This window comes from Cygnus olor, chromosome 19, assembly GCF_009769625.2.
Source record: "Cygnus olor isolate bCygOlo1 chromosome 19, bCygOlo1.pri.v2, whole genome shotgun sequence".
Taxonomy (NCBI): domain Eukaryota; kingdom Metazoa; phylum Chordata; class Aves; order Anseriformes; family Anatidae; genus Cygnus; species Cygnus olor.
This window is the reverse complement of record NC_049187.1, coordinates 1,132,141-1,159,230: the sequence shown is the minus strand read 5'-3', so window position 1 is coordinate 1,159,230 and position 27,090 is coordinate 1,132,141. Positions and strand designations below refer to the sequence as shown.

The window sequence follows — 27,090 nt, the reverse complement described above, 5'->3', positions numbered from 1 at the left end:
GTCGGTGAGCTGGCTGTAATAAATTCATGAATTCCGCTCAAACGTGCACCAAGCATGCAGACTTGGTGGTGGCCAAGTGGGGTTGGATGGGTTAATGATGGGTTAATGGTGTCCCCGTGGCAGTGGGGATGCTCTGTCTTCTGGTGCCTGGGAGCTGGGAACTGGTTTGTCACGGCACCATGGAGTCACCTTGGCAGCTTCCAGTGAATGAACTTTGGAAATCTAAACATTAAAGCAAGTCTTTGTAGTGCTGGGTTTAAGTAATGCATGTGCAGAAATATCTGTAGTCCTGTTGCTGTACTCTCCTCTGGCACTGGGTGTGCTGAGTTACAGACTAAAAGATTTCAGTAGATGCGTTGGTCCAGTCACTGATGGGTGGACCTGTCCCAGCGCCATCGATGCTGCTTGGGTGAGCCCAGTGCCTGGTGATGGTTCCTGCATGGTCCTTATGTCCCTGATTGTCACCCTTGGTGCCCTTCTTACCTGCTCACCTCTGGCTGGGCTGGGGCTCCATGCAGTTCTGTGGCCAAGGTGAGAGTCACCACCTTTCTCGTGGTGACCTCGAGTAGAAAATACTCCCACTACTCTCATCTCGGAGCGTGATTTGTTTTTAATATCGGGTGTTCCACCTTGCTGCAGGAGAAAGCACCGACCTCAGCCCCTACATGCTCTGCATTTTCACTGCGGCAAGACAGCAGCTGAAGGAAGGGGAGGAATTGCCCCAGAAGCTCAGCACTAACTCAGCACCGCTGTTCGTCAAGGCAGAGCCCGCGATGGGCAGGGCCAGGGGCACCCTATCCCCGGGGCTCGGCTCTGCTGGTGCTCCCTGCTCTCCTGGGGGAGATGCCTTGGTAGAGCTCAGATTTCCTCCGTGTTGAATTTTTTTTATTATTATTATTCTGGTTATTTCTTGAGGGGAATGCTGCAGCTGAGGAAATAGGCAGCACATTCCTCCTTCCCAATGAACTTACTTGTTCCCTCGTGGAAAAATCATCCCTTTCAGAGGCTGGTGCAGCCCGTGTAGCTGTGCTAAGGCGAAGGGTAAGGATGGGATAAGCCAAAGCTTTCCAAAGCATCAGAGATCATTTTGCCTGGTGTAGGGGATACTTTGACTCCAGGAAGTGCGTGGGCACAGGTGCTCAGCTCACCCAGCCGCTCAGCATCGCTCCCTGCCTTTTGTTAAACGTGGGGGGCATCGCTGAGCTGGGACCGGGGGGGAGGGAGAGAACCAAGTGGGGGAGATGCAGAGGGCTGCGGTGCAAAATTCAGCACTTGAGCTTTTCCTTAGCATCCCCATGTTGACGGTGGGAAGCAAAGGGCACGGGTGTATGGATGGGTCCTGGTGTTCTGCAGATGTTTTGGTCCGGTAGGGGGTTCTTCTTTCTCTCTCTCTCTCTCTCTTTTGGATTTTTTTTGGTTCTTTAATGAAAATTAAATAGGAAACTGCCAGTGTCTTACCCTTTGTTTAAAAAAAAAAAAAAAAAAAAAGCACTTCCTGCATTTTCTGTTGCTCTGAAGTTAATAATAATAGACAGTGCAGGTAGGTAGGCCGGCAGTTATTTTTATGGCACATTCCTTTGTAAGGTCTGTTTTCAGTTGCTTATCATGTTGCCAAATTTTAATTATTTGGGGTGAAATTTTCCATGCTGGATGTCTGTTTCTGGCTCCCTCCTGACCTGTACGTGTGTTTTGTGTTTTGCCGAAAATGATTCAGCTGTCTTTGGGAATGCATTCAGGTTGCTTTTTTTTTTTCCTTTTTTTTTTTTTTCTTTTTCCTTTCCCCCACCCCAGGTAAAACAAACAATTCCACCCTTCCACAAACAATCCAGTGAGTTAACCCGCCTTACTCTGCTTTGGGAGAGGTTGTGAAAGGACCTCACAAGTTACCATAAAAACACAGAATTGGTAGTATGGGTGAGAACAATTAATTCACATAAGCATTAATTAACACGGGTTGAATGCAGTGTGGTGGAGGTGCGTCAGGCAGCAATTTGGGTTCAATTCTGGTGGATTTTGAGCTGCTACCAGCCTGTGTGGGTCCGGGGCTCCCCGTCCTGTCCATGCTGGCCCCAGGGTTTGTGGTGGTAACTTCAATGATCAAGCAGAAAGCCCATGCCTAAGTCTGAAATCTCATTTAACATTTTAACGCTTTTTAGTTGTTAATGCTTCTCAGTAACTGTTAAAATGTTGTGTTTTCTTTTCCCAAAAAAGTGTAGCCCTTTCTCTAAACATGCATTTCTGGGGTCAGTTGTACATCTGCTTGGACTCCTAATTTTTGACACTTTATCCTGTTAGGAGATGTTGACTGATAAATTTTTTATTTATCTCATGATTTACTTTTTGCTTACCACTTGAATTGAGGAACATATGGCCAGAAACCACATTCTGGTTTTGTGCATTTTAATTTAATGGATATTTATTTGTATTAGTTTTGTTTAACTACCTTAAACGTACCAGATAAGTACAAAAGCACCTTTGGAATCATATTTTGAATTGTAAATTATTTTATGCAAGAAGCTGTGCTACTAATTATGCAGCAGGAGCCTTGCCTCTGTTGCAAAGCCCCGGGTCCTGGTGGAGGCGAGCAGAGCCCATCCTTCCCGGCTTACGGACCGGCAGGCAGGCGCAAATGCTGCTCTTCTGCTTTTTCAATTAAAAATGAGGAAGTCCCTGAATTAAATTAACTGGGTAAACTGGTGTGCAGAAGATTTATCTTTCCCCTTCCCGAAGACACTACTTCGTTGAAAGCTGCTCTCAGCCATTTCAGTATGTTCTGGTTGCCAGTGGTTGAATGGCGATTTCCACCAATTCACTGCTTTAACTTTCTTGGGAAGTTTCTGCTCCTTAAATGGGATATTCTAGAAGTTAAAAGCAACTTTTTGCTTTATATGGGTTAATAGTGTGGCTTGCTAAAGTCATCAAAACTTAGTATTCGATTCTAAATCCAACTCATTGCAAAATAAAAGAACAAAAGTTTGTTTCAGCCAGATTTTTAGGAACGTGTGCAGCATCTCCCCATGTTCCCTGTGCTGAGGGTGAGCCCGAAGCTGAGCAGGAGAGGAGGAGAAGCACCTTTTGGGCAGGGCCATGGGCTGGAGGCCAGGCTGGTGCCACCAGGGGTTGCGATGCACTGTTGCGGTGGTTTCTCAGGCCGGTCCAGGTAGCGCTTGCTCAGTCTCTGTCCATGGAGCGGGTCGCTGGGCACTGCCTGGCCACGCTCAGAAATAGCCGCTTTTCTAGTGGCTCGGGCTGGCCACGATGGCCATTTCTGCAGGTAGCTGCTCACAGGGCGTGCTGCCACCCAGCCCTGCACCAAAGCCGTAAATTCAAGTCCTCAGGTCTGTGATAGGGAGGTAATTTGTGAATTTGATCAGTTTGGGGCCAGCAGCCTGGCAGCAGTCACCTCTGCCCAGACCATCCTGTAGCTGCAGCCCCAGCCGGGCTTCCCCGGGCTTGGCGCTGAACCAAACGGAGCTGCCCCTCAGGAGCCGCGACCGAGATAAACCGCTGGTACAGCAGATTTGCCAGTTTGGAAACTGGAGCAGTGTGTGAAGGTTTCTCCTAGTGGCACCTTTGGTGAGGATGGGCTTATTTAAGCATCCAGAAACCTTTCAGAGAGCCAACCTGGATCTGATGGCCTTCTTTTGGTCTGACAGATCCAAACTAGGAAGTCAGGTGCGGGCTTGCAGCAGCCCCTGAACAACCACGCCACTGGTGTCCATCAGTGGGATCTTGAGCATTTTCCCACGTGGGCAGGCTGGGAGATGGTCTCCTCCCCTCCAAGAGCATCTTGGCTGGTGTTAAACTGCCTGGATTGAGAGCTCTCTTCTCTTTGTGGTTCCTGTTTTCTGTCTTTTAAAACAGAAATACCTAATGGTGGTGTGGTCACACCATCACATTTCCCTTTCTGTGCTCCTCTTGCACGTCTCACCCTTTGCACTGATACATGCAGCAGCCTAGGAGGAGGGAGCCCATGAATTGCTCAGGAAAAGAAGTTGAAAAGCAAAAAAATTGTCATTAGAATTCATTAAAAAAAAAAATAAAGCAGAAGGGGAAAATGACACAGGGCAAGTGCACACCAAATGTAGAAGGTAAACAAAAAATGAAGTAAATAATAAAACTGCCAGGGGCCTTCTGGTGCTGCCTCTTCTGGTGCTGCCTGTGGGTCGCCCACATCGCGAGGTGATGCCGCAGGTGGGCCTGGGTCGGGCCTGGGCTTGGGCCTTGCACACGGGTGCGTTTGTCCTGAGCCTCCCGTGTGGTTGCCCCGTCCTGTTTCTAGCACGTCACTTGCTCGACTCCAGATACAGGTAGGAAAAGGAGCGATGTCTGCATTAGGCGGGGTGGTAAATCAGACGAGAGGTTGTGCACGTGTGTACAAGCATAAAGTACGGCGCTGGGCTATTGGCACGCTTCGTGTTGGAGCACGCTGCCGGCACCATGCTCTCCGAGAAGGAATTTGTACCTAAAGGATACCTTGCTTACATGGGGGACAAACACTGCGAATTCAAACAGTTTTCTGAATTTGAGGCTTGGTGCCAGCTGCTGACGTGCCTCCCTACTTCCCAAACCGAAATCTTTTAATTTTGGGTGGATAGCACACAGTGTTGCCGCTGGAGCGGTGCAGCCCGGTGATGGGAGGGCAGAGTTCGGCTTGGGCTTCTGCGCCGGGAGGCTCCTGGAGCTCGGGAGCCTTTCTGCTCCGCCCCTGTTCGGCGGCTGCTCCTACCGAGGGGCACGGGAGGTGGCTCACGGGCTGCCCGCGAGGCTGGGCTGTACGGAAAGCTCTTCAAAGGGGTGGGCACTGAAGTGTCGCCGATCTGTAGGGGTAGGGGAGTTCGGGTAATGCTGATGCCCCAGCACCCCACAAGGCTTTTGGCCTGGCTTTATGTAAAGTCTCCTTTTTATCTTTTTTTTTTCTTTCCTTTTTTTCTTTTTTGTACACACAGATCTAATCTTCTAGAAAATGCCCTGAAGGTTTGAGCAATCTACCAGTTGCAGGAACCCATAAAGCTTTTTTTTTTTTTTTTCCCATTGTGTAAGCATGACAAATCATTAATTTTTGATTGATTGCTTTGAATTATGGGTGCTCTGACATCCTTTCTGTAGCTGAACAGCTGTATAACAAATGAACATATCAGTGCTCACAAAAGATTGGAGATCTAACAGAAGCAATTACATTGTCAGCTCCTCCCTTCTGGCTTTTCCCAGGCAATGGAGGGAGGAAATTTTTTAACAGAAATTCCTCAAGTGGCTAACAATAATAATAAAAAAAAACCTTTTTGTAATTGAATTAGATTTTTATCTCTTCATTTCCAGTGAATTTCTGAAACCTTTAGAAGCCAGGATGCCTTCCTGCTTTGTGTAACTCAGAGAATCCTTTTGAACAAAATTTCATCCAAAGAATTAAAAAAAAAAAAATCAAATTGTAATATTTTGGTTGCTATTCCTTTAAGATTTCAGAATTGCACCAGTGCACTAAATGTGACCTCCATAACTTTTAAATTAAGAATTTATGCTGGCTTGAAATTTATGAAATATTTCAGCATGAAAGAAAGCCTTTTTCCCTCAGGAAAATTGAGCAATAAATCACAGCACTCTCGATTTACTGCCCTACAGCCAGCCAAAGATAGGATTTTTTTCCTTCCCCCCTTCGTTCTGAAAAAAAAAAAATGTAATCATATAAGACAGCTTAGCTGCTATCCTCCCACTCTCTAGAATTTTTAATTTCAGCTGTTTCTGCTTGGATTTATTTCCAATATTCCTGCTCGGCTTTTCAATTTCCTCAGTTATTAAATTTTAATTCAGTGCATTAGCATTTAAATTAAAAAAGGGTTTATTTTATCGAAATCGTTGGCTAGCCCCCATCCTGCTGCACATGAATTGCCTGTTTCTGCCATTTGCACAAAATGTGAAATGCAGCTAATATCTTTTAACTTGTATTTGCACAAATTCAGAAATAAAATTTCTGGGTTTGGAATAATATTGTCTTTCCAAGGAAGCCTCTAATCAGAGAGCTGGAGGAAGGAGGCAGGGAGGAGGTGGCGGCTCCCGCTCATCCCCTTCCTGCGACCGGGAGGGCAGGACTGGGCCGCCCGCGGGCGAGCCAGGTGTGTCTGGGCAGGGAGCTCCCCTAGGGGCTCCTTCCCTGCAGCCCGGCCTCCAGGCAGGGCAGGGCTTGGAGGAGTCCTGGCTTGGGATGAGGAGCTTTGGGATGACACCCAGTGCCCCCATGCCTGCTGCCTGATCCGGCCCGGCAGAGCAAATGCAAGGCACTGTGGGATTTTGGTGTAATTTTAGGCTATCTGAGCTTGGATGCTTTGATTTTTCTTCCAGCAAATTGCGTATTTTGGCCTTATTTTCCTCCTGCAAAGCATGGATTGTTGCTTTAAACTTGGGAGGTTTCCGGTAGAGCACAACAAAGTAATTGCACAAGTGATCTCCACCGCTTGCTGCCAGCTGGTTGTTTTTGGAGATATCATGGGGATGGGAATAAAAACAAAAAATCACCTTCTTGGTGGAGCTGCGTCTGAAGTCCTGCCTCAGTCTGTGGAAAACTTGGTGCACCTGCTTGGATTTAAGTGCACGACACATCCTGCCAAAACTAAACATGGAGGATGCATGTGACTCAGAATGGAGAAACTCAAGGTGGCTTTGGTGCAGAATGCACCGAAAGTGTTGGAAGACAGCCTTGCCTTTCTTGACCTAAACAGCCTTTTTTAATGTGTTTTGCCCCACAGGCCGACGAGAGCAACAGCACTGGGAGGAGGAGCTCTTCCAGCAGGTACGTGACAGTTTTCTCTTCGGTGGTGGGACACGGTGGGCAGCTGCAGTTCTGCTGGGGTGCGCTGCCCCGTCTCGGAGATGGGTGGTGAGGAGAATGAGATGGGAGTTGTTAGAGTGCAGAGGCCATACACCCATGTTTAGACTTTGCTAGAGATGGATGCAAGAAAGATAATTCTAGCCTTGGGGGTCCACGAGGAGATATGTGTGTGAGTGCAGCGGGGGGGCCCTGTGCCCATGCCGTGGTGCAACGACCATCGCAGCATGCAGCTCTGATGGAGACTTCAGTCCGTGCTGCACAGGCTGTCTGGGGAAGGGGGCCCATGGCCCGGAGGAAAGTGTGGCACAAAGGCGAGGGAGGTGCTGAGGCTGGGGCTGTCCATGCTGTGGCCTCACTACCTCCTGCCCGTCGGTGCTGTGGGGCACCTTTCCTTGCTGGGCGCACTGGGAGGTGGGAGGTGCACTATGGATGGTGCTTCTCCATCTCCGAGGGGCAGCTGGCCACCTAGCTTCCTTCCTCGGTCAGACGTAAATTAATTTTAATTGGGTTTCCTCTGGAGAGCAGCACTGGTGTGCCAGGAGGACGGGGCACGGCGTGGCTTTGGTGCTGGTTGGGTTTGTGTGGTCCTGTGAGCCGGTTCCGCCTGTCAGCTGTCCACCAGCAGCACGGCAAACTCATCACCCAGGTTTAAAAAGTTTTGTGGTAAAAATAGATGGAGATGCAGGAGCTGAGAAATGTGAGGCTGGAAAAGGCAGCACTGAGATATACAGGGGAGGGGAGCACATGGTGTGGGAAGGGGAGTGGGCTGCAACAGAGAATGGAAACATCCACAAGAGTTGGTAGGAAAGTCAGGGAGGTGCCAGCATGTGGTGAGGGGACCACCACCCACCCAGGGCACGTTTGTGGGTTACATCCGTTTGCGGGTTACATTGGCATGGATGGGGGAAGATGGGCGATGGAGAACAGGAGCCAGTTTGGCTGCTGTGGAAATAGTCATTGAAGTGCAGGTTTGGGCACCCGTCCTGGCGTCACCTCCATCAGCATCACCTGCCCCGTCCTCAGCGTGGTCCTTTGCAGCGAGCAGCAGACCCCAGGCGCTGCCGGCCTCCTGCAGAGGTGGAGCTGTATTTCATGCCCTCCTGTCTGCACTACCCAGCGGTGCCATCTCTCTGCTAATGGTATTCCAGAACACCTTTCTACTTCCTCCTGAGACTCAAAAGCACTCAGGAGATCTCCAAAATGCTCTGTGCGGCACTGGGTGCTCCGTGCTGCAGCAGACGCCTTTGCAGGGTTTCCGAATGAAACTGCCATTTTGCGGTGCTGTGGCGGTGCCCAGCTTTGGGCACCTCTTGGGTACCCGGTGGTTGGGGCTCGGCGGGTGGATTTCAGCATGGGGGAGCAAGCACCAGCATCGGATGTCTTATGCAAAAGAAAATTTAAAATGTAAGTTTTCCCAGTTTGGGGAGGCTCATCAGTGAGGACCAGCAGTGCTTGCTTTTAGGATGCTGGGAATGAGCCTGAACAAAGCGCTGGGGGGAAAGCTGAAAATTGGCTAAGGAACTAGGCATTGCTTGCTTCCCCCAAAGTTTTTATCCTGACTTTTGATCTGATCTTCTAGCTCTCACTGGAGGGTTTTGCAGTGCTGGTCCATGAGCTCAGTCTCCATGTGGACACAGATGTCTCACGGCAGTCTGGTGTGGATGTCCTCCCCTCCCGGGCGTGCAGGAGGTGCCCTCGGGCTGAGGACCTGAGCATCCTCCTGGGCGTGAGCCAGAGCCACTCCACAGGCGGGCACCCGAACTCACAGCGGTGGCAGAACTGCTTCCAGCAGCATCACTCTTTACGTACATAGACAACGAGCGTGAGGCTGGCCATCGCATTTTTTCTTTTAGAAAAGTGGAAACAAAATCCACTTCAGCATCTGCCTGGCTGAACAAAAGATGTTCAAAGAAACATTTTTTTTTTTTTTTAAAAAAAAGCAGTTGTTTTAAAAAAACCTGCTGTCAGTGACTGAAGGTTGAAATTTGGATTTGATGAAATCAGAGGCCGCTAATGGCTGGGGATACAGAGTAGATGTTTTTTGAGGTTGTTGCTGCTTGAAACTGTCTCATTAATTGCAAGCTATCATGTTAGATTTTAAGTATTCGTTTATATCAGGAAAAAGTATAAGCAAAATAAGGTTGCCAGGGCAACTTTACCTTTTTTACAATATTTTTTTATTATTACTTTTTTTACTATAGCATGCTTGATATTAATGTGGTGACCATAGTATTGGGCCGCTCCTGTTTTTATTTATTTATTGGATTGCATTGATTTTATTCTGTTTCAAGTAAATGTTAAAAGCTCTGAAGGCACAGGATTTTACTGATCTTATCACCTCTGCAGCTCTGATCGGGTCTGTCTGCTGCCTTTGAAATAACATTGGTTCAGCGTGCAGCCATTTTCAGCTGAGAATTAGTGGTGGCAGAAAGCGTACTCTGTTTCCTGCCTTATTAACTTGTGTGTGGATCCTGTACCTCACTGTATGCTTGTTAATGGGATATTTTAAAAACCAAGGAGAATTGCTAGGAGCATAGGAAAACGCTTCTTTTAAGGGAGCGGGAGGAGAGATGGCTGTTTGCCTTGGAGAAGATGACAATTAAGAGACAACATGACAAAGCTGTGCATGTTATTGAACGCTCCAGAAAAGGTAGATCAGAGACTTCTTTTTTTCCCTTTTGCAAGAAAAAAGAGGCAGTCAACAAAATTAAAAGGTAGGAAATTAAAAGCCGATAACAAGAAGGATTCTTTTTTCTTGCATGGTGGGCTGTTGGAGCATATTGCCAAGAGCTGGGCGCTCGAGTGGCATTCAGAAGGAGCTCAAACGGAGGATGTCATCTATGGGTGACACGGGTCACCTGGGTGACCCATGGGTGACGTGGGTCTCTCTTCTGGATGAGAGATGTTTCCTGGGGATCAGTTACCCTGCTGCTGTCTGTGGAAAGTTCCTTGAACCTTCTCCTGAAGCCCCTCCTGAGCAAGGGAGACTGACCTGGATTCACTCGCTGTCTGCACGCCAGCCTTGTAGGGCTGCGGACCTTGGGGTGGCTGTTGGGAATCCTCACGACACCATCAGAAGGCGAACTGCTTACCAATAATTAATGTCAGCATTCAGATGGTGGGCTCTGGATCTTGACAAGAAATAATTGAAAAACAAAATGTGCAATTATGTCTGACAAGCAGCGTGTGCTTTTCTTGGTCACCAGAGCCTTGTGTAGTCATGTGTTAGACACGGTTTTGTGTAATTATTACTGTTTATGTGGTGGGTGTCAAAGGAAGGAAGATTTTTAGTTTCAAGTCCTCCATTGGCTATTTATTTTAAAGTCATTAGATTTGTTTTCAGACTTAACTACACTTAATGTGCGAGACTCCTGCTGAATAAATCAGACCCTGATATAGGAACTGCATCTGTTTGCGGAGGGAACGGAGCCAGCTGGAAGCTCAGCCCCCGTCTGCACGAGGGCTGTCACCAGCCGGGGAACCCGCTTGCAGCACAGATGTAGCTGTGCAGAAAAACCTGCTTCTCTCCCCAAACAGAGGTAAATCCCAGACCCGCTGGGGTTGTGAACTGGCTGTGAGAGCCTGGATGGGTCTTGTAGTTACTGCAGCATTTCCCAGCACTGTCGTAAGGGTCCCAAAGATGGTGGGAGCTCTCTTGGAGGTGAAGCTTCAGCAGAAGGGCTGTGCGGGACGTGAGCATTTCCAGCGGCTCCTTTGGCTGGGATTTGGAGGTCTCCCAGCTCTGATGTGGTGCGCTTTTCCCTAACACATCAGAGCAAGCTGTGGTGTTTAGGTGCTCTGGCAGTTTTGGTCTTTATCAAGAGGACTGTTGTCAGGAAAGGTTGTGTGTTTTAGTAGACCAAGATAGCTGGAAAAATTAAATATGCTGCTTTGTTTCTCTTCACCAGATTTTAATTTGTAGTTTTACCTCTTCAAAAATCATGTGATTTCAATAAGATGTGTAAATAAGACTATTTCAATAAGATGTTTCCACCTGGAGGAGAAGGTGCCAAGATGTTCTCACACCTACTTTGCTCCTTTGCCTTACTGGTGGTATCTTCTCTCCTCCTTCCCTCTCTGTGCATTCTGTCCTTTGCAGACACATCCTCATTTGCAGCTCTTTTAACCCAAAGGGAGGTCTGCCAGGGATGGCACCAGCTCTTCTGCAGGCTCCTCTCCCACCTGACCAGTCCTCGCCATGTCCCCGGCTTTCAGGGAGGAGGATCTCCAGGTGTGGCCAAGCATGGGTGGGCATCCCTGGGACATGGTTCTCTGAACCTCTGAAGAAAGTTCTGCACCCCACGAAGGGATGTGTGTGAGTGTTTCTAAGAAGCCAAACTATTTAAACTGTTTCCCCTTCCTTTACAAAGCCACCTGTGGGATTTTCAGTCCCAGAGTATGAAGAGCTTAGATATCCTCATCCTGCATCAGAAAGAGACAAAGTATTAATAATGAGGCAAGGTAGTTAATAAGTCTTGGTGCTCTCTGAAGGATTCTTACCAGCCATCTTCAAAAAGGAGCAAACAAACCAACCAGCCAACCAAAAAGGAACAAAGCAACCCCCCAGAAATCCCCACTAGCTGATTTAAGAGAAGTGGACAGTGGTGTTAAGTTCTGTGCTGGGATGAAGACAAAAACTGTGGGAAACCTGTGCAGGTTTCCTTGAAACACAAACCAAGGTCAAGGTGCTGCAGGTGTACACGTAAAAGAAGAGACAACAGTGCATAGATGCATCGCAGAGCCCGTGGGACCGACATGTTTTCTGCATAATCCATGCCAATTTGCCACACCAGACCCAGGGAAGCCTTTGAAGGTTTGAGTTGGAGAAATGTGTCTTTCTGGAGCTGTGAAGTACTGAGACTCAGTAGCAATAATGTCTTGGGCAAAGCTGAGTTACCAGGACATAATTTTTCGCAGGTCATTTGCTCTCATGGCCAGCTTGGGGTTGTTCTGATAAGAGCGTATAGTCTCCTATCTTGTTTACTTTAAATGCGTGTGTATCTCCAGCAACAGGACATCTGCCACCTCATTTGTATCACTCCCCAGCTGAGGAGTTCTCCCAGTCCCGAGGTCCTGTCTCCTTTTCTGGCCATCTCTTCCGTTTGCTCGTTTTATCCCATTCATCTCGCGGCCGTGCTGTGCCATGCTGTCGCCCATGGGTCCATGGCGCAGTCTGGTGTGGGCTTCTCCTGGTGGTGTCGGTGGACCTATGGAGGTCTGCAGAGTTGTCACCCCCTCAGTCATTTCTTAGTCAAGCAACATAGAGCTCTTTCACCGTTATAAATAAATCCTTAATCTATTTTCTTTGTTTTTCCCTGAATTTCTTTGTCTCTGTTGACATTTCCACGCTTGAAAATTTAAAGACGCTGGCAGCTATCCTATTATCATCTTAAATTTAGTTTTTAACCTGCATCATTTGTATGTCACAGTTTTTATCAGACTGAATTCTTTTGCTTTTGGCAAACACTGAGCATTTGTTTTTGTTGGATAAGCCTTTTTTTTTTTTTTTTAATTTGGTTAGACTTCCCTCTTCAAACCGTCCTCAAGATACTCCTAATAAGGACTTAAGGGAATTTGTTTTGCTAATAACTTAGGAATTCTTTGTGGCTCTTTACTATTGTTCATGTTTGTATTTTAATGTTTATTTTCTAGAGGAGAGGCAGCCTGGTTTGGTCCTGTAGTTTACCTGTTCTGAAGGATTTGGAGCTTTGGAGCTGTTGAGCATCCCTTGAGGAAAGAACACACAATTAAATTCCTCTTACACTTACTGAAGCAGTTTGTTGTTAGGAAAGGTTGTGTGTTTTAGTAGACCAAGAATGTTTGAAAAAATAAGTATGCTGCTTTGTTTGTATGTTTTCCTTAGATTTTAGCAGTTGTTTCATTTATGGTATTATTTCTTCAAAAACATTTTATTTCTTTTATGTCTTGAGACCCTCACTGCTACAAAGCTGTTGATGCAGCATGCTTGAGAAGTCTCTGAGCAGATGAACACTTATATTCCTGTTAAGAATTTCTTCTTTTTTGTATTGGGGGATTCCTGCTAAATACACGCATATGTGTTCTGCAGTCAGTTAAATTATGGTGAGGGTCGAGGTTAGGGTCACTACGTAAAGCTCAGGACGTGGTGGTGCAACAACTGGGCTAGAACACTAGAAATCACTTCAGTTGTTGCTTTCTTGAGATTTTGCTGCTAGTCGGTCCTGGGGTCCTCGCGGTGCTGATCTCGCACCATGCTATGTGTTGCATTAGTTTGGTGTTTTTGAAAGTTCTTGCCTCTCTTTTTTGGCTGATGTTGCCTCTCTCTGATGGCTGGCTGCCATCAGAGGCAGGTAGTGATCCTACTTGATGCATCTCTCTTCTAAAAAGCACTTAGGGTATTCTGAATTTATGAATTCCATGACAGCCGTGGTATCTATTGAGCAACATTTTTCCAGAGTTGCCTAAATGGCAGTTACTGTTGTATTTCTGCCTGCAGAAGGATGTGGTGTCACACTCTGATTTTAGCTTGTTTTTGGGGGGAAAAGCAGAAAACTTGGATGTGTCCCAGGAAAGGACAGGGTTTTGGGCTGTATTTCTTACCTCAGAAATTATCTTTGCATGTCCAATTAATGTGATCTCCTCAGATCTAATTGCTAAATTTGGAGGATGGGTGTCACAGCCCCTGAGAGTTGCACATTCATCCTGGTTAGCCTCAGCTTATTTTGGGTAGTTTGTAAGTGATTACTGCATTCCGAAAAGTCATCTCTGGCACAAGATGGGTACACCAGCCTGGTGAAGCAAACCCTCTGGCTGACCAAGGATACAGCCCGTAGGACTGTGAATGAAGCAAGCAGAGAGATTTGAAGTAACCCTTCCAACCTAGCAGTGACCTTGAAGTCCTCGAAGCATGAGGTTCACATGAGCATGTTGCGTGGGCTCTGACCCATCTTTTTTTCATTTTTTCTGTTTTTCAGCATGTTTTGTTCCTCCACTGATGGAGGAAGAAGGAGTTCCCATTCCCTAAAATAATTTCAGAGAACGAGAGTGTACAGGTTCTTCTCGTAATGTTTGCTTTCAGAGGTTGTACCCACACTTTGAGAATATGCAGTGGCATCTTGGTGATTCTGAAAAGAACTGAAATCTCCTGGGGGAACGGTAGTGACCATGACCTCCCTGTGCTGATCTGTGACCAGGAGTTCGTGTTATCAACACACACCTGCACATGGTGCCACCAGCATGTGGTGCCACCACTAAGAGTGCTGCTGGCATTCTTCTTCCTGCTCTGGTATCTGTGCTTCAAAACGCGGATGGGTTCCCAAACACTTGTGGAAAGAATTGGAAGGTATATTTTAATGTGTGTACAGTATATATTAAGGAAGTGTGTTCACTTTACTTCATTCAAGAGACAGCAGAAGAGGTTGCTTGCTCCTATGGAGGGGAGATTCCCAGTAAGAGGATCTCTTCTCCAGCAAACCAAGTGGAGCATGGCTCAATGACCAGAGCCAGCTATCCATGCTGGAGATACGGTGCTTGTTTTGGAGGATAATGACTCATAGGAGAGACCCAGAAATGTGTTTGTTAATCCAGAACTTTGCACATCAAAATCAAGGCGGCCTCCATAGAAAAGAGGCACTAGATCAAACTGCAGGTGTGCTTTTGGCAGAGGAACAGCTCTGGAGCTCAGGACGTTGGGCTGGGTGAGTAGGTTGGTCGCTGTGAGGGAACGTTTGAAGCAGGAAGCATCGAAACTAGAAGCAAAATGTTCAGCTGTGTCACTGGAAAAAATAGCCCCATCTTTTCTCTCTTTTAACCCTAAACTTGAAAGCCTTTTTGCCCAGTAATGTCCGTGAAAGAGGTGGCCCTGGTGGAGGACACCAGCCAGTTCCCCGGCTTTCTGACCCACTCCACTCCACTTCTCCCCATGCGAGGCATAGTGCCCACACAGCGAGGCTGCCCTGGGGAGCAAATGAGAACTAAGAAGAGGGGGTAGGAAGGGCACCGCAAATCATTTATCAAACAAACTTGAATTTTACATTGTTCTTTTTCTCTTCCTGCTTTCATCATCTCCGTGTAAACTGAGAGTTTGTTTCCAGCTGCTCTGTTTGGGGAGGTTTAGGTTGGATATTAGGAAGAACTTCTTTACTGAAAGGGTTGTTAGGCATTGGAATGGGCTGCCCAGGGAAGTGGTTGAGTCACCATCCCTGGAGGGCTTTAAAAGACATTTAGATGTAGAGCTTGGTGATATGGTTTAGTGGAGGACTTGTTAGTGTTAGGTCAGAGGTTGGAGTAGGTGATCTTGGAGGTCTCTTCCAACCTAGATGATTCTGTGATTCTGTCCATTCCACTTCCCTTAGCTCCAGTCCTGGCAGGAACCTTCTGACCCTGAAAACCATGGCAGAGGTCTGTAAGTTGAGCCCAATTTTTTTTCAGCCCTACATTTTGTGCCTGCTTTCCTTTCTGACAGCTGAAGCCTTTTGATAAGGCATGAGATGAGCCAGCTGCCTGTTGGTTTTGAGAAGGCAAGTTGTGGTGTGTCATATGGGTGACATTATCTTGGTGGGCTCTGCAAAGCATGGCCTTTCAAGTGTCCACTTCATGGTCCCAATTACTCTGCTCTTCTGAACCTCTTTGGTCCTGCAGACCAAAACAGCAGACCAAGCACTGTACAAGTGTGTATTTTAGTAGTGTAAAAGAGGACAGAACATGCTTTCCCAAGGGGAAGTTAGATAGAACCATCATCAATATCATCAAGGCATTAGTGATGTGTCTATGTTCTTATAGCCTGAGTGGTGTCCGGGAAAAAAAAAAAAAAAAAGAAGACGCTCTGTGTTTCTGTGTTTGCTGCTGGGGAGGAAGAGCTTTGTTTGTAGGTGTTGACTCAGACTATGTCCTCCTCATTTGTTTCCTTTTCCTCTCCTTTTGAGGAGAAAACACACAGGAGCTGACGTTGAAAACTGAGTCTCCACTGATCTCACTTTGCTCCTCCCAAAAAGCTCAGCAGGATGTGCGCTATAAAAATAGCCTCTTTAGAAGCCATCTGAGTACATGTACAATCACAGATCACTCAAAAGGGAGCACAGAGCATGCATGTTTCTGTTGCTGTCTTCAGAGAATTACATGACAAATTATTCCTAGCTGGAAGAAATGTCCTTTTGTAATTGAGGTTTTTCCTCATTCTTTCTTAAGGGAGGAGTGTGTGTTTTTTAAGTAGCTTTTAGTCACTTTCATTATTTATGAGAATGCTACTCCAGATCAGAAAAAGCAAACTGCAAATGCAAGTTTCTTCTGGCTGCAGCAGCTGACAGGACCCATTTGCTTTCAGTCATTGCTGGTTCCGCTTATCACAGCCAGGAAGAAACGCTCTCCAAAGATAAAAACGACACCATATTGCAGCTCTTCGGTTTGCACCTCTTTCCCCTCCTTTTCTTCTTCAGCAGGAGATGGGTTGGAAGGGGAGCCGCTGGCCTCATCCCGAGAGTGTTACGGTGCAGAGGAGACAGCTGCAAAGAGTCGCCCGTTTCCTTTCTGTCCTCCCACCTGGAAGAGCTCCTACCATTGCTCCTTGCGTTGCTGTCCCTGAGGCATCACTCAGACTACTTGGCTTTATAGCCCAAACTGTACATCTTGCGCAGTCCGTAGTCTGTGGTTGCATCATCTGGCTGTGTAAAGCCTCAGGCCTCCAGGAGCTATTGTAGCTGTACCTAAACGGGTCCCGGAACACGTATCTACCCGTAGCTGTCCAGCTCCTCGTGATGACTCTTCACCAAGCCTCCTTAAATCTCTTCTGCCTTCACATGCTTGTATTTGACATGAAAGTGGCCGTAACGTCATTGGAAGATGAAAGTCTGATGATCAAAGCAGGCAGCAGTGTTGAAATGAGCATTGTGAGATGGTAGAGCTGGTAATACAGTAATTGGCTCCGTGGCCTAGTTACACAGAGGACTGACACATACAAGTACAATGTTTGTTTGCCTCTTTAATGTTTAAAATCCATAGGGCCTGTGTTCTGGGAAGGAAGGAGCTCCAGTAGGAGCAACTGAGCATGCGTTGAGTGATGGTGTGAGCAGCATGTGATCCCAAGGTTTGTGCCTCCTCTCCTCAGCAAGGGAAAGCCTCTTGGATCTCCAAGCTCCACAGCTTGGTAAAGACAAGACAATAAGTAGTAAAGGAAGTTGGTATTACCCAGGAGAGCTCAAAGACATGGAGAAGAATTTAAATTCACCCTGTGGAAGGAGGGGGGGGTCTAAGCTAGCACCCAGTGGAAGGAAGTTAGCAGATTATGCACTCTGCTAATCTCTGGTCTGATTTATCTGAGGAGTTTTTGTCGTACGCAAACAGTACTTTGAAGAATGTCCTTTTCCCAGGAGATGTCGTGCCATGGATGTTAAATGCAGGCTGGACTTAATAGAGGGAATTGCAGCAGATCTGTGGAAGGCCACACCTGAACACTGTACAATTCAGAGCCACCATGAGTGGGATGCGTGCAGGTACCCAGGAGTGGAATCTGACTCACGGGAGGTTGTCCCTTAGTTCTTGTGCGCTGCTGTCTCCACCAAGTGGAGGCTCTGACCACATTGCTGGTACCTGTGTGTTACCCAGCGGCACCCTGCAGGAATTCAGAAGATGGAGCTGGTCTCAGTGTTGGCACAGCATGAGCTCTCTGCCTCATGGTCAGTGCTTGGAGACATGGTCACTTTTTGGTTTGTGGTGAGGAGTACTTCTTCCGGGTGATAATACCAATTCTTGACTTAACTGAAGGCCAGGCAGCATGTTCTCAGTTACTGTCGTTCTCAAGGGAATTTTCTGGAGAAGTATGTTCTGGATCTGCTGCTGCTTTCTCCTTATCTCTACCTGGAGGCCCTCTGAGCTGTCTGGAACGAGGGAAAGCAAAATTCTGCATAGCACACAGCAAGTGCAGTGTTGCAGGCTTGCAGGGAATGCAACATCCTAGGACCAGAGGGGTAATGAAGAAATTATGCTTTACTGGGTCATGTCTCTTTGGCTCCTCACAGACCTGCAGTGCTCCCCCTCTCCATCCTATCTGAAGTTTTCCAGTGTCTTCTCTTTTTTCTCTACCAGTTTGCTGTGAGGTGTTGGTAGTGTTTTTTCCAGCCACAACAGGAGGTTTCAAACTCTGCTGTCCCACGTGGATCTTCAGTCCTCCTTCCCCTGGACTCTGGAGACAATTATATTCAGTTCTTCGTGATATCACCTCAGACCCAAGAAGCCTGGACTGATCCTAGTTTTGCTCTAGTCACAGGAGCACTGGCTGAATTTCACATGGGAGCAGAAGAAAGGGGCCTCCACGGACGGTGCCAGTGCTTGCCAGGAAAGCACCGTTGGTGCTTCCTCATCTCTCTCCAAAGCTGCATAGCCCCCAGTGGAGGCACCGAGAGAGCTGTCTGAGAGCTCAGGCCTGAGCCCAGTAGTTTCAGTGCTGCGCTGTTGGGTGTAGGATGGTTGGATGAAGTAGCACCATGGCCCTGTTTCTTTTTCCAGTGCAGCCCACGGCCTCCTGCTGCGCTGGTGGCTAAATGCTGGGAGATGGATTCAGAAGACCATGTTGATGACTAAGCCAACTCAGTGGATCTCCAGACCACCTACACAACTTGTGCCTCCTTCCTGTCAAGGTGGATCCCACATGGATCTCTGGGCGTGACCTGTTCTGAGGAACTTGGACTTCAAGCTGCGTAGGTGCACGTGGGTGTGGGTGTGCTTCGCTCACTGTGGACGTGCTGTCTGCTCACGGTGGGTAAAGGCGAAGGTCCCTGCGGGGCATTGCCATCCACAACAGCAGCCGTCTGTCAGCCCTGCTCCTCGTGGCCTGAAGAGGGACCCGTCTTCATGCCTGGGGAACTTTTTGGTTGCTGTGTCCGAGCAGATTGAGTCTGTCACTGGACAGTCACCGTGCAAGTGGTGATCGTTGCATCGCTGTGCCTTTAGGGACCACTCCCATTGCCACTATGTACAAGTCAACCCCACCGCCCAAGTCAAGATCTTGTTTTGTGTTCTTGAGACAAGTTATTCTGTGTAGTCTTACTGTCAGTCCCTCAGAGGCTGTAAAAATGAGGAAGATATTCTCCATCTGTGGGTGTAGAAGTACCAGGGGAAATAGGAGGGGGCTGTTGCCTTCACCTGCTGTTTTCAGGAGCTGTTTTCAGGGCCCTCATCACGCATCATGTGAAGTAATCCCAGTCTGCTGGCTCCTCTGTCCCCTGCAGAGCACATCCGTAGGAGAGGGAAGGTGGGCTGGGACCATGTTGCCCTTCAGTTACATTTATGTGAAGGTATTTTGCAAAACCATTGTGCTCCTGTGGACATTCAGCTGGGGTGAGCCTGCAGCTGAAGCTTGGCTAAAGCTTGGCATCAGCTAGTAGCTAGAAAATACCTGTGAGATATGAAATAATAAGAGTAATAGAAGAACACAGCTCTTCCGTCTTAAGCAAAACAGCAACGGTCATGAAGAAGATAAATTTGCTGTCGGGGGTGTGGGACTAATTCCAGCCTCATGCAGCTCAACAAGGGAAACGCAATACAGCATTTCCCTGCAGCGTGCTTTTGTTTGGGGTGGCATTCTCTGCATTTTGGCTTGTGTAGTCTGGGTGCTGGGGCCCTCAGTGCTCTGAAATGGGATCTGGCTTGTGCAGTAAAACACCGGCACCTCGGGGTGCTGGAGGTGAATGTGTGTCCTGGGGCTGTGGCAGCAGGGGTGGGAGTATATATATATACTGAAAAAAATCTCTTGTAGTTGGTGTTCATCATTTATTCCCTTCTCTCCCTAAATGTGGGATGTGAGCGGGACGTGACGTGGCTGTGCATAGACCTCACCGCTGGGTCACCATGCAGGCGATACCGGGGTGCTCGATGGGAAGCACTGGGGGCTGTAGGTTCACTTCCCTGACACCTGGGTACATCTGCTAGCTGCTGCTCTCATTGCTCCTAGAAAGTGTCAGAAGACAGAGAGGGTCTCAATTCTGACAATCCAGTGGCGCTGTTTTTTTTTTAATTATTATTTTTTTTGAGAGGACCTGTGGGCTCCTTTCAGAGCTTCCATGCTCCAAAATCATGCAGAAGATAGTTGCAAAAACATTTTGGGCTGGTGTCCTCTACACTGAGTATCTGATCAGGATTGTAACATATGGGGCAATGTCAGAGGAATGGATTGCTTTTAATTAATACTTGCAGATTTAGGTCCCAGCTAAGAGCAGACTTCCCAACTGGGAAGTTACTTTCTTGGCAGAGATGGATCCAGAAAGTCACTGAGTGTCGGGAGCAAAGTTTCAGAGAGTCCATCGGTCTGGTCTACTCGCTTACATCTTCCTGCAGCTTCTGGCCACCAAGTCAGGCACCTGTGTGCCTCTGGCCGGCACATGTGTACCGAGCCCCCTAACCTGGGGCTGGCCAGATGCAGATGCCCTGGGTTTTTGGAGCCTTTGAGAGTTTTGTTCTGCCTGAGCACATCCTTTGGAAAATGGTTGTTCCAGTGGACCACCATCAGTGCTCACATTTTATGCCTCATTTCAACTGGTTCCAGCTTCCAGTGATGAGCTCTCTCTCTACTTTTCTCTGCCAAATTAAGGAAAGACAGTATTTTCTCCCCATGAAGATTATAATACGCTGCAATCAAATCATCTCTCAGTCTTCCTTTTGGCATGAGAAGCAGCATGAAGTTGTTTGGTCTCATAAAGTCATAAAGCATTTTTTCCCAGTCTTGAACCATTTGAGTGCCTCTTTTTGAACCCTCTCCAGCTTTTCTAATCACCTTTTAAAAACAAGGGTGCTCAGCCTGTCTGCAGCGCACTGGAGCTGGCTTTGCCGCAGCTTTGTGCAAAGAGAAAATCACCTCCATGTTACATCTTTCTGCTCTCACGCATGTGTATCCAGAAGTCGCGTTAGTCCTTTCGGCCAGAGCGTGGCTCTGTGGCTGCAAAGCGACCTGCCTGGGGGGCTGTGGGTGAGCACTGGACTCAAGTCCATGGGGGCACCACGTACCTGGACGCATTTTGCTACACTGTAACTACTCGGCTTGTGCAGGTCCAGTTGACAGAGCGACTAGGATCACTGGTTTTGGCGTCCCTTTCACACTCATTGCTCTCCATCCCCCACACCTCCTTCAGTCAGCAGTAATTTTGGCAGCGATGATATTAGATTTAATTCCAGAGCACGATGAATAAATCTGTCTCAAATCAACCACTTGGGAAGCCCTGTGGAAATAACTCTGCTCAGGAGCACTACAGGTTGAGGACAGCGTTTTGCCTTAGAGCACATGGCCTGTTGCTCTCTCTGGGCCATGTACTGCCGATAAATTTTGTCTGAATGTGACATAAAGCTGGGCACCATCAGAAGATCTCTGTTATTCCCACCAAACTTATGATCTGCTCAAAAAGCACTATCCTTAGTCTCACTGCTAGCTGTATAAGCTTTTAATTCCACATCACTTGGCTCCTGCATTGATTTTTATGTTGTTCTGTCCGGGATTGGCAAGTACAGGTTGCTGTGCCATCAATAACTGAGCCATTTCGCCTTCATTTTAGGTCAAAGCTGGCTTTTACTGACTGCTTTTACCTTTCTGCCGAACAGCGAGAATTGTAGTGCTTTGATTTTGGTCTACCTCCCCTTCCCCCATTAAGGGAGGGATTTTCTTCCCCAGAACCCATGGCTTTTGCTGCCTTTATCAGTGTTTTGCATTTCACACCTTCCTGGTCTGATTGATTTACAATTGATCCCACCCTTTTCACTCTCACTCCTGGCTGCTGCCTTTGCTTCGGCTTTGGAGCGGGCACTCAGCCATGTTGCTGTCTGGTGAGATTGATGGACCTTCTTGGACGTCCAATAATATTACCATAAAGAACTTCCAATTTTCAACCACGTTTTCTCTGTCTTAATTCATCTTTCTCACTTGTAAAAGCCCTGGATGATTTTGGGAGCATGGGGGGAAGCATGTGTGAGGAGGATGGGAATGAGTGGGGAGGCAGGTCAAGGCTAATTCTCTCTGTTTAGGGGCTATTAATTGCACATTTCATTCCATAATGAGAATGAAGGGATGAATAATAACATATCTGGTGATACGATGTGATTGACCCATTCTGAAATAGCAGCTACGTGTCTGTGTAGGAGGTTGTGCAGTAATTACTGCAAAAGATTGTTCTCTTCCTTCATCTGCTCCTCTCATCTCCAGCCTCCCAGGCTTACCCGCTGAGCGCCTTCTCCTTCAGTTGCAGCATTTGGATTTGTCTTCCAGCTTCATAACCAGAATCTGAAAGCGTTGCAGGAGTTAGTTTTATAACATGTTAACTTATGCTTTGTTCTGACTTCCTATGATGTTCCAAGCAATGGGATTTCCTTCTTTTTTTGCCATTGCATGGTCTAATAGTTCCCATCCATAAGTTCAGCCTGTTTTTCACTTAATTTTGTCTATTACTTCCGCTTATAACTTTTTCAAACACTGCTGGCTGTTCCCAGTGTTAATATGACTCTAAATATGTCACATACTCTTTAAAATCTCATGTTCTGTGTAATCTACAATATAGTTATATATTTAGTTCTTCTGATTTCTGCGCAGACTGAACCAGCAATTATTTTATTTTTGCATTGCATGTTGGAATTTATTAATAATCAGTCTTGAAAACAGGGAGCCCATAAAGAATGATGGGATGGTGCATTTGGAAAAGGAGCTATACTGGGTTAGTACTTGGTCATTGTCTGATGTGCTCTAAATCCCTGTGTCTTTTGCCACCTCAGCACATTTGAATTTGCTGGTGTTGCCTTGCAGCTTTGGGCTGTCCAGGTTCCTTCCTTCTCTTAGGGGGGTTGGGAATTTATGTATTTTATTTTGATTCTTTTCTTCCATTAATTTTGAGTTTTCTCACTATTTCGTTCATCTGCTCCTAAATCCTTTCCTCCTCCATCTTCTCCTGCCCACCTCACTTTCCCTGTCACCTTTAATACTTGCATCTGCCCATAAATTAATAGCCTCCCTAGATGTTATTATCATACTATATGATCATTACTCTATATCACCTCTTTGATCATCACTGTATATGTTAAATAAGGGCATATGAATACCAAAGGATGACAGTCAGGTTGCTATGAAGGGTTAAGAGAGGATGCAACAGTAGATTAATGCACAGAGGAATGCACAGGGGCAGAGATAGCTCCAAATTAAAAATGTCAGGAGCAAATGATGTTTCCTCTGCATGTGTGGACTACTTTTGGCATGATAGTCATCGTTTGGACTGCTGGAGTTGTCGTCCTTGACCTTCTAGGAGCCAGCTGAAGTTCTGTGCTCCTGCTCACTGAATTGGGCTGGTTTTGACTGATACTGTTGTTAGTGATGATTAAGGTTATTTTCATTACTGGCAAGTGGTTTTGCTACCTTTTTCTGGTTAAGTTTTAATTGTTTACTATTATGTAATTACTGTTTATTTATATGACCGACACCCATACCTAACCATATTTTAAAATAAGCCACATTTTAAAGTAATTGCATTAAACAAAAATATCTTTGCTGAATTCCCATTAAAAGTGAGTGCTTGAAAATGAGAATTCATGGTTTCTCTTCTTCTCCCCCCATTCAGGGAGTGTTTGAAGAGGAGCCCACGGAGCCCAAAAGCAGAGGGCTCCGATTCGGTGACATCTCAGTCCTCACCCAGTGAAGAGGCTGGAATGATGACTGAGGTGAAGGTGAAAACAGAGGTACCAGATGACTACATCGAAGAGGTGATCTGGCAGGATGACGCCAAAGATTCGAAGAAGAATATAAAAGATGGGCCAGGAGACGTGCCAGCAGAGATCTGCGTGGTGATCGGTGGGGTTCGCAACCAGCAGACGCTCGGTAAGCTGTGGGTCAGTGTGCCCCAGAGCTGCTCCTGGCGCCTCGGCTCTGCTGGACAGACCAGAGCGAGGTGCACATTGCTCCCTGGGGCCTGGCTCAGGGTTAGTGACTTTCTTTAACTACTGCTATCTGTTTGCATCTGGTCACTCCTAAAGACTCAACCAAGATAAGAGTAACTTTAAGAGAAAGATTATCACCTCTTCTGAAGAGTTAAATCACATGTCCATCAGTCATGCAAAATTCTTGGTGAACCCAGAGCTGCCCAGCATAGAGGAAACCAGGAAAAAAGCTTGAGAAAAAGTTTAAATGTTTTGAGGGAAGTTGCTTTGATGAAAGTAGATGTTTCCTGTAAATAATTAGATTTAGCTTAGAAACAGTTTTACAGGTTGCTGTTTGTTTGCTTTTCTGTTTGCTAGTAACATTTCGGAATAATTTTGACTTTGAGTTGGCTGCGGTGCGCCACTTCCAAAACAGTATTTCCTATCCCCACCCCACCTAGAGCTGTGAAGTTGTGATGAGAAGGTTTTCTTTTTTGCTGTGAACATCAGACTGTCCTCTCCTGCTCCAGAGAAGGGCCTTTCTGTGGGGCCCTGGGGGAGCCTCTGCTCTGGCTAAAGCGTCTCCTCCATCACTGGGACATGGAGCAGGTCCCAGTGACTGAGAGCGAGGGTAGTTGCTGATACGAAGAAGAGAGAGAGGTGGGCTAGGGAGAAAGCTAATTTGAGCTGCCTGGTGTTGCTTTTGGGGTTGGTTTGTCTTGCAGGGGGAAAGAAAAGAGCCACTGATGTTAGATTTTCTCCTGATTTTTGCTTGATTGCTGTTCATGCTGTTGGAAAGAAACCCTGGAGGATGTTGTTAGCTGGGGACTGTCTTGAGAGCATTGTGGTCCTGCTTGTCTTCCCTTCGCCAGCAGGACAGCCACTAGGAAAGGCAGGGTGGGAGGTCACTGCTGTTTATGCAAGTTTAAAACATTTGGGGAAAGCCTAAGTCCATAACTGGCTTCAACTTAAAAATCGTCTACTTTGGAGGAAACACTCTGTGTATTTTCAGGGTTTTTTTGCGCCTCCACAGCTCTTGAGAAGTTGGAGACTGCGTGGGCAACCCTGAAACACAGAGGTATCCCTGGGGGTGGCTGCTGAGCAGAGGCAATAGGAGCTTCTCTTCCAGCTGTGGTCGCCAGCCCTTGCCGAGGGGATCTGGGCCCCTGTCACATAGGACCCCCTTCCCCTCCTCCTGCTGGCTGGGCTCTGCAGATGGTGTCTCCTGAGAATGTGGTTTCCAGCTAAGGTTGACTAGATTGTCATGCAAAGTGGGGAATGGGGTTTTGCTGTTGGCTAGCTTGGATGCACACCAACATGTCACATATCGAGGGTGTTGGGGACAGGCTGGGGTGAGGGGAACATGATTTCCTCCCCACGGGGTGAGGGACAGAGAGGGTTATTTACTAGCTAACAAGTGGTAGTTGAGAGCTTTAGAAAGTAAACTGGAGAACTTCTATCTGGAATTGCTTCTTGAAATGAAATGCGCATCGCATTTGTTATTTTATAGCCTCGTGCTGGGTTTCTTTAAAGGCAACTTGGTCCTGAGGCGATTGGCAGTTAGTGGCCGATTCCTTTGTGCAAAGAGCCCTGTAAGTGCCCTTATTCATCCAGCCACTCGCATAATTCTTGTTTGTTGGGGAGGTGGCTCTGAATAACTTTTCTGTTTGGCCACCAAATACTGTGCTCTGTGTGGACCGACCGTGGTGCCCAGATATCAGTTCCTTGTGGTTTCTTGGAACTGGCTCCCAGTCAATTCTTCTGGTCCCGTCCACCCCCCACAGAAACCACAGGCAGGCACTATTTCTATGGCTGCAGCCATCTGCGGAACTCACAGGGGAAAAGCCCCGTGCCTGCTGCTGCGCCGGTGATTTTGGCTGCTGCTCTGAGGCAGCCCAAGGTTGCAGGCAGCCGGGGGCACCGGTGCTGCCCAGCTCCGGAGCAGAGGCTCCACGCGCTCTGCTGCTGCTCACCGGTGCTTCCAGGAGGTGTTCTCCTGGAGCCTTTCTTGCAATTCTGGTAGCCCTGTGTCTAAATCACTTCAGCCATGCAGAAAGGCAAGGCCTCGGTAGGGTGTTATTCCCCTTCATCTGAGAAGGTGTCAAAAAGGGTTATTTTTTATAGTAATTCATGTTGTGGGATGAAGTAGAGAATTGGAGGTAAATGAATCCCCATCGTTTCCATGGGAATGGGAAGGCTGCCCCCCAGAGTGTGGTTTCATGGTGCAGTGGGCACGGTGGGTAGCACAGGGGATGTCTCGCCTGAGCTGTGGCCGCGGTGCCTTCGGCGGCAGAGCCCACGTGGCTGCAGATGACAGAGCTCTCTGAGGGCTTGGTGTCAGGGCTGGGCCGCAGAGTGCGTTAGAAGATCTGTGCCTCTTTTCTGAGCCACGTCTCCTGCAGGGCCCCCCCTTTTTCACACATCTGTAACTTTCAGCAGTTTATAACAGGGATTCCCAGCTCGGTTGCGGTTGTTCTCTTGTAGGGCTTTCATCAGATTAGGCTGTGTGCATGCTGCCTGCTGTTTGGCTGCAAGTTCCCATGTCTCCCCCTGAGCTCTGGTCTACACCAAACTCTGTTTCAAGCCCTGCGGTGGATGAGCGGGAAGTGCCACGGCTCTGCTGATGTTCGAGTTTTTGGACTGCTACAGCTTTTGGAATGCTGTGTTGGGATGCAGCGATCCATGAGATGGTGGAGTTCAAGATGGAACTTGGTGGAAGAAGTAAGGCAAAAAGTAGGATTGCTACCCTGGACTTTCGGAGAGCCAACTTCGACCTCTCCTGAGACCTGCTTGGGGTTATCTCATGGGCAAGATTGCTAGAAGGCAAGGGTGCTTTTGAGAGCTGGGCAACATTTAAACAGTGCTTCTTCCAAGCTCAGGATCAGTGCATCCCTAAGAGTAGCAAATCAGGGAAGGGAGGCAGGAGACCTGCGTGGATAAGCAAGGAGCTCATCAACAAGATCAAGTTCAGGCCAGGGTGCCGAACCAGGGGGTCGTCCAGTTCCACCCTGAGGTCCCATGCCACTGTCAGCTTGATTTTCACGCATGGGTTCGATGCTGCCATCTGTTTTCTGGCCATGGCTGGGTCCCACGCTCCGTTCCGGACTATGGGCACGCCTCTGCTCCCCACGGCTGTCTGCCTGATGCTCCTGATTTTGCCCCACGCCTGGGAAGGCCCAGGCCCCCTGTCACTGGGTGTTAGAGGGGGCGGCCTGTTCCCCACGTCGTTGCAGTACGAGTGGTACTGCTTGTATGTGTCTGTGGGCTGCGCACCAGAGGTCTCTCGAGCACTGGTGTCCCTTGTGCTGCCGGCGCTATCCCTCCGCCCGACACTTCTCCTTCTTGTTAGCTGCATTCCTTCTTGGTGCTTCTTTGGACGGCATTGCTGTCCTCGCACACCAAGCAGGGCTGCTTCT

The 27,090-nt window shown here is 47.6% G+C and overlaps 1 protein-coding gene across 7 annotated transcripts in view; it reads left to right on the top strand.

Annotated features, from left to right (window-relative positions):
- The window catches only part of ZNF618 (zinc finger protein 618), a 165,652-nt gene that overhangs the window by 62,108 nt on the left and 76,454 nt on the right, over positions 1-27,090 (top strand). For 3 of the 7 annotated variants that reach the window (XM_040532085.1, XM_040532086.1, XM_040532084.1), the window contains exons 2-3: positions 6,741-6,784; positions 23,380-23,636. In XM_040532085.1, the coding sequence (XP_040388019.1) occupies positions 6,741-6,784; positions 23,380-23,636 (301 nt within the window). Of the gene's footprint in view, positions 1-6,740; positions 6,785-13,896; positions 14,145-23,379; positions 23,637-27,090 lie in introns of those variants that run through there. The other 4 variants (XM_040532082.1, XM_040532080.1, XM_040532083.1 and 1 more) reach the window with 2 other exon arrangements.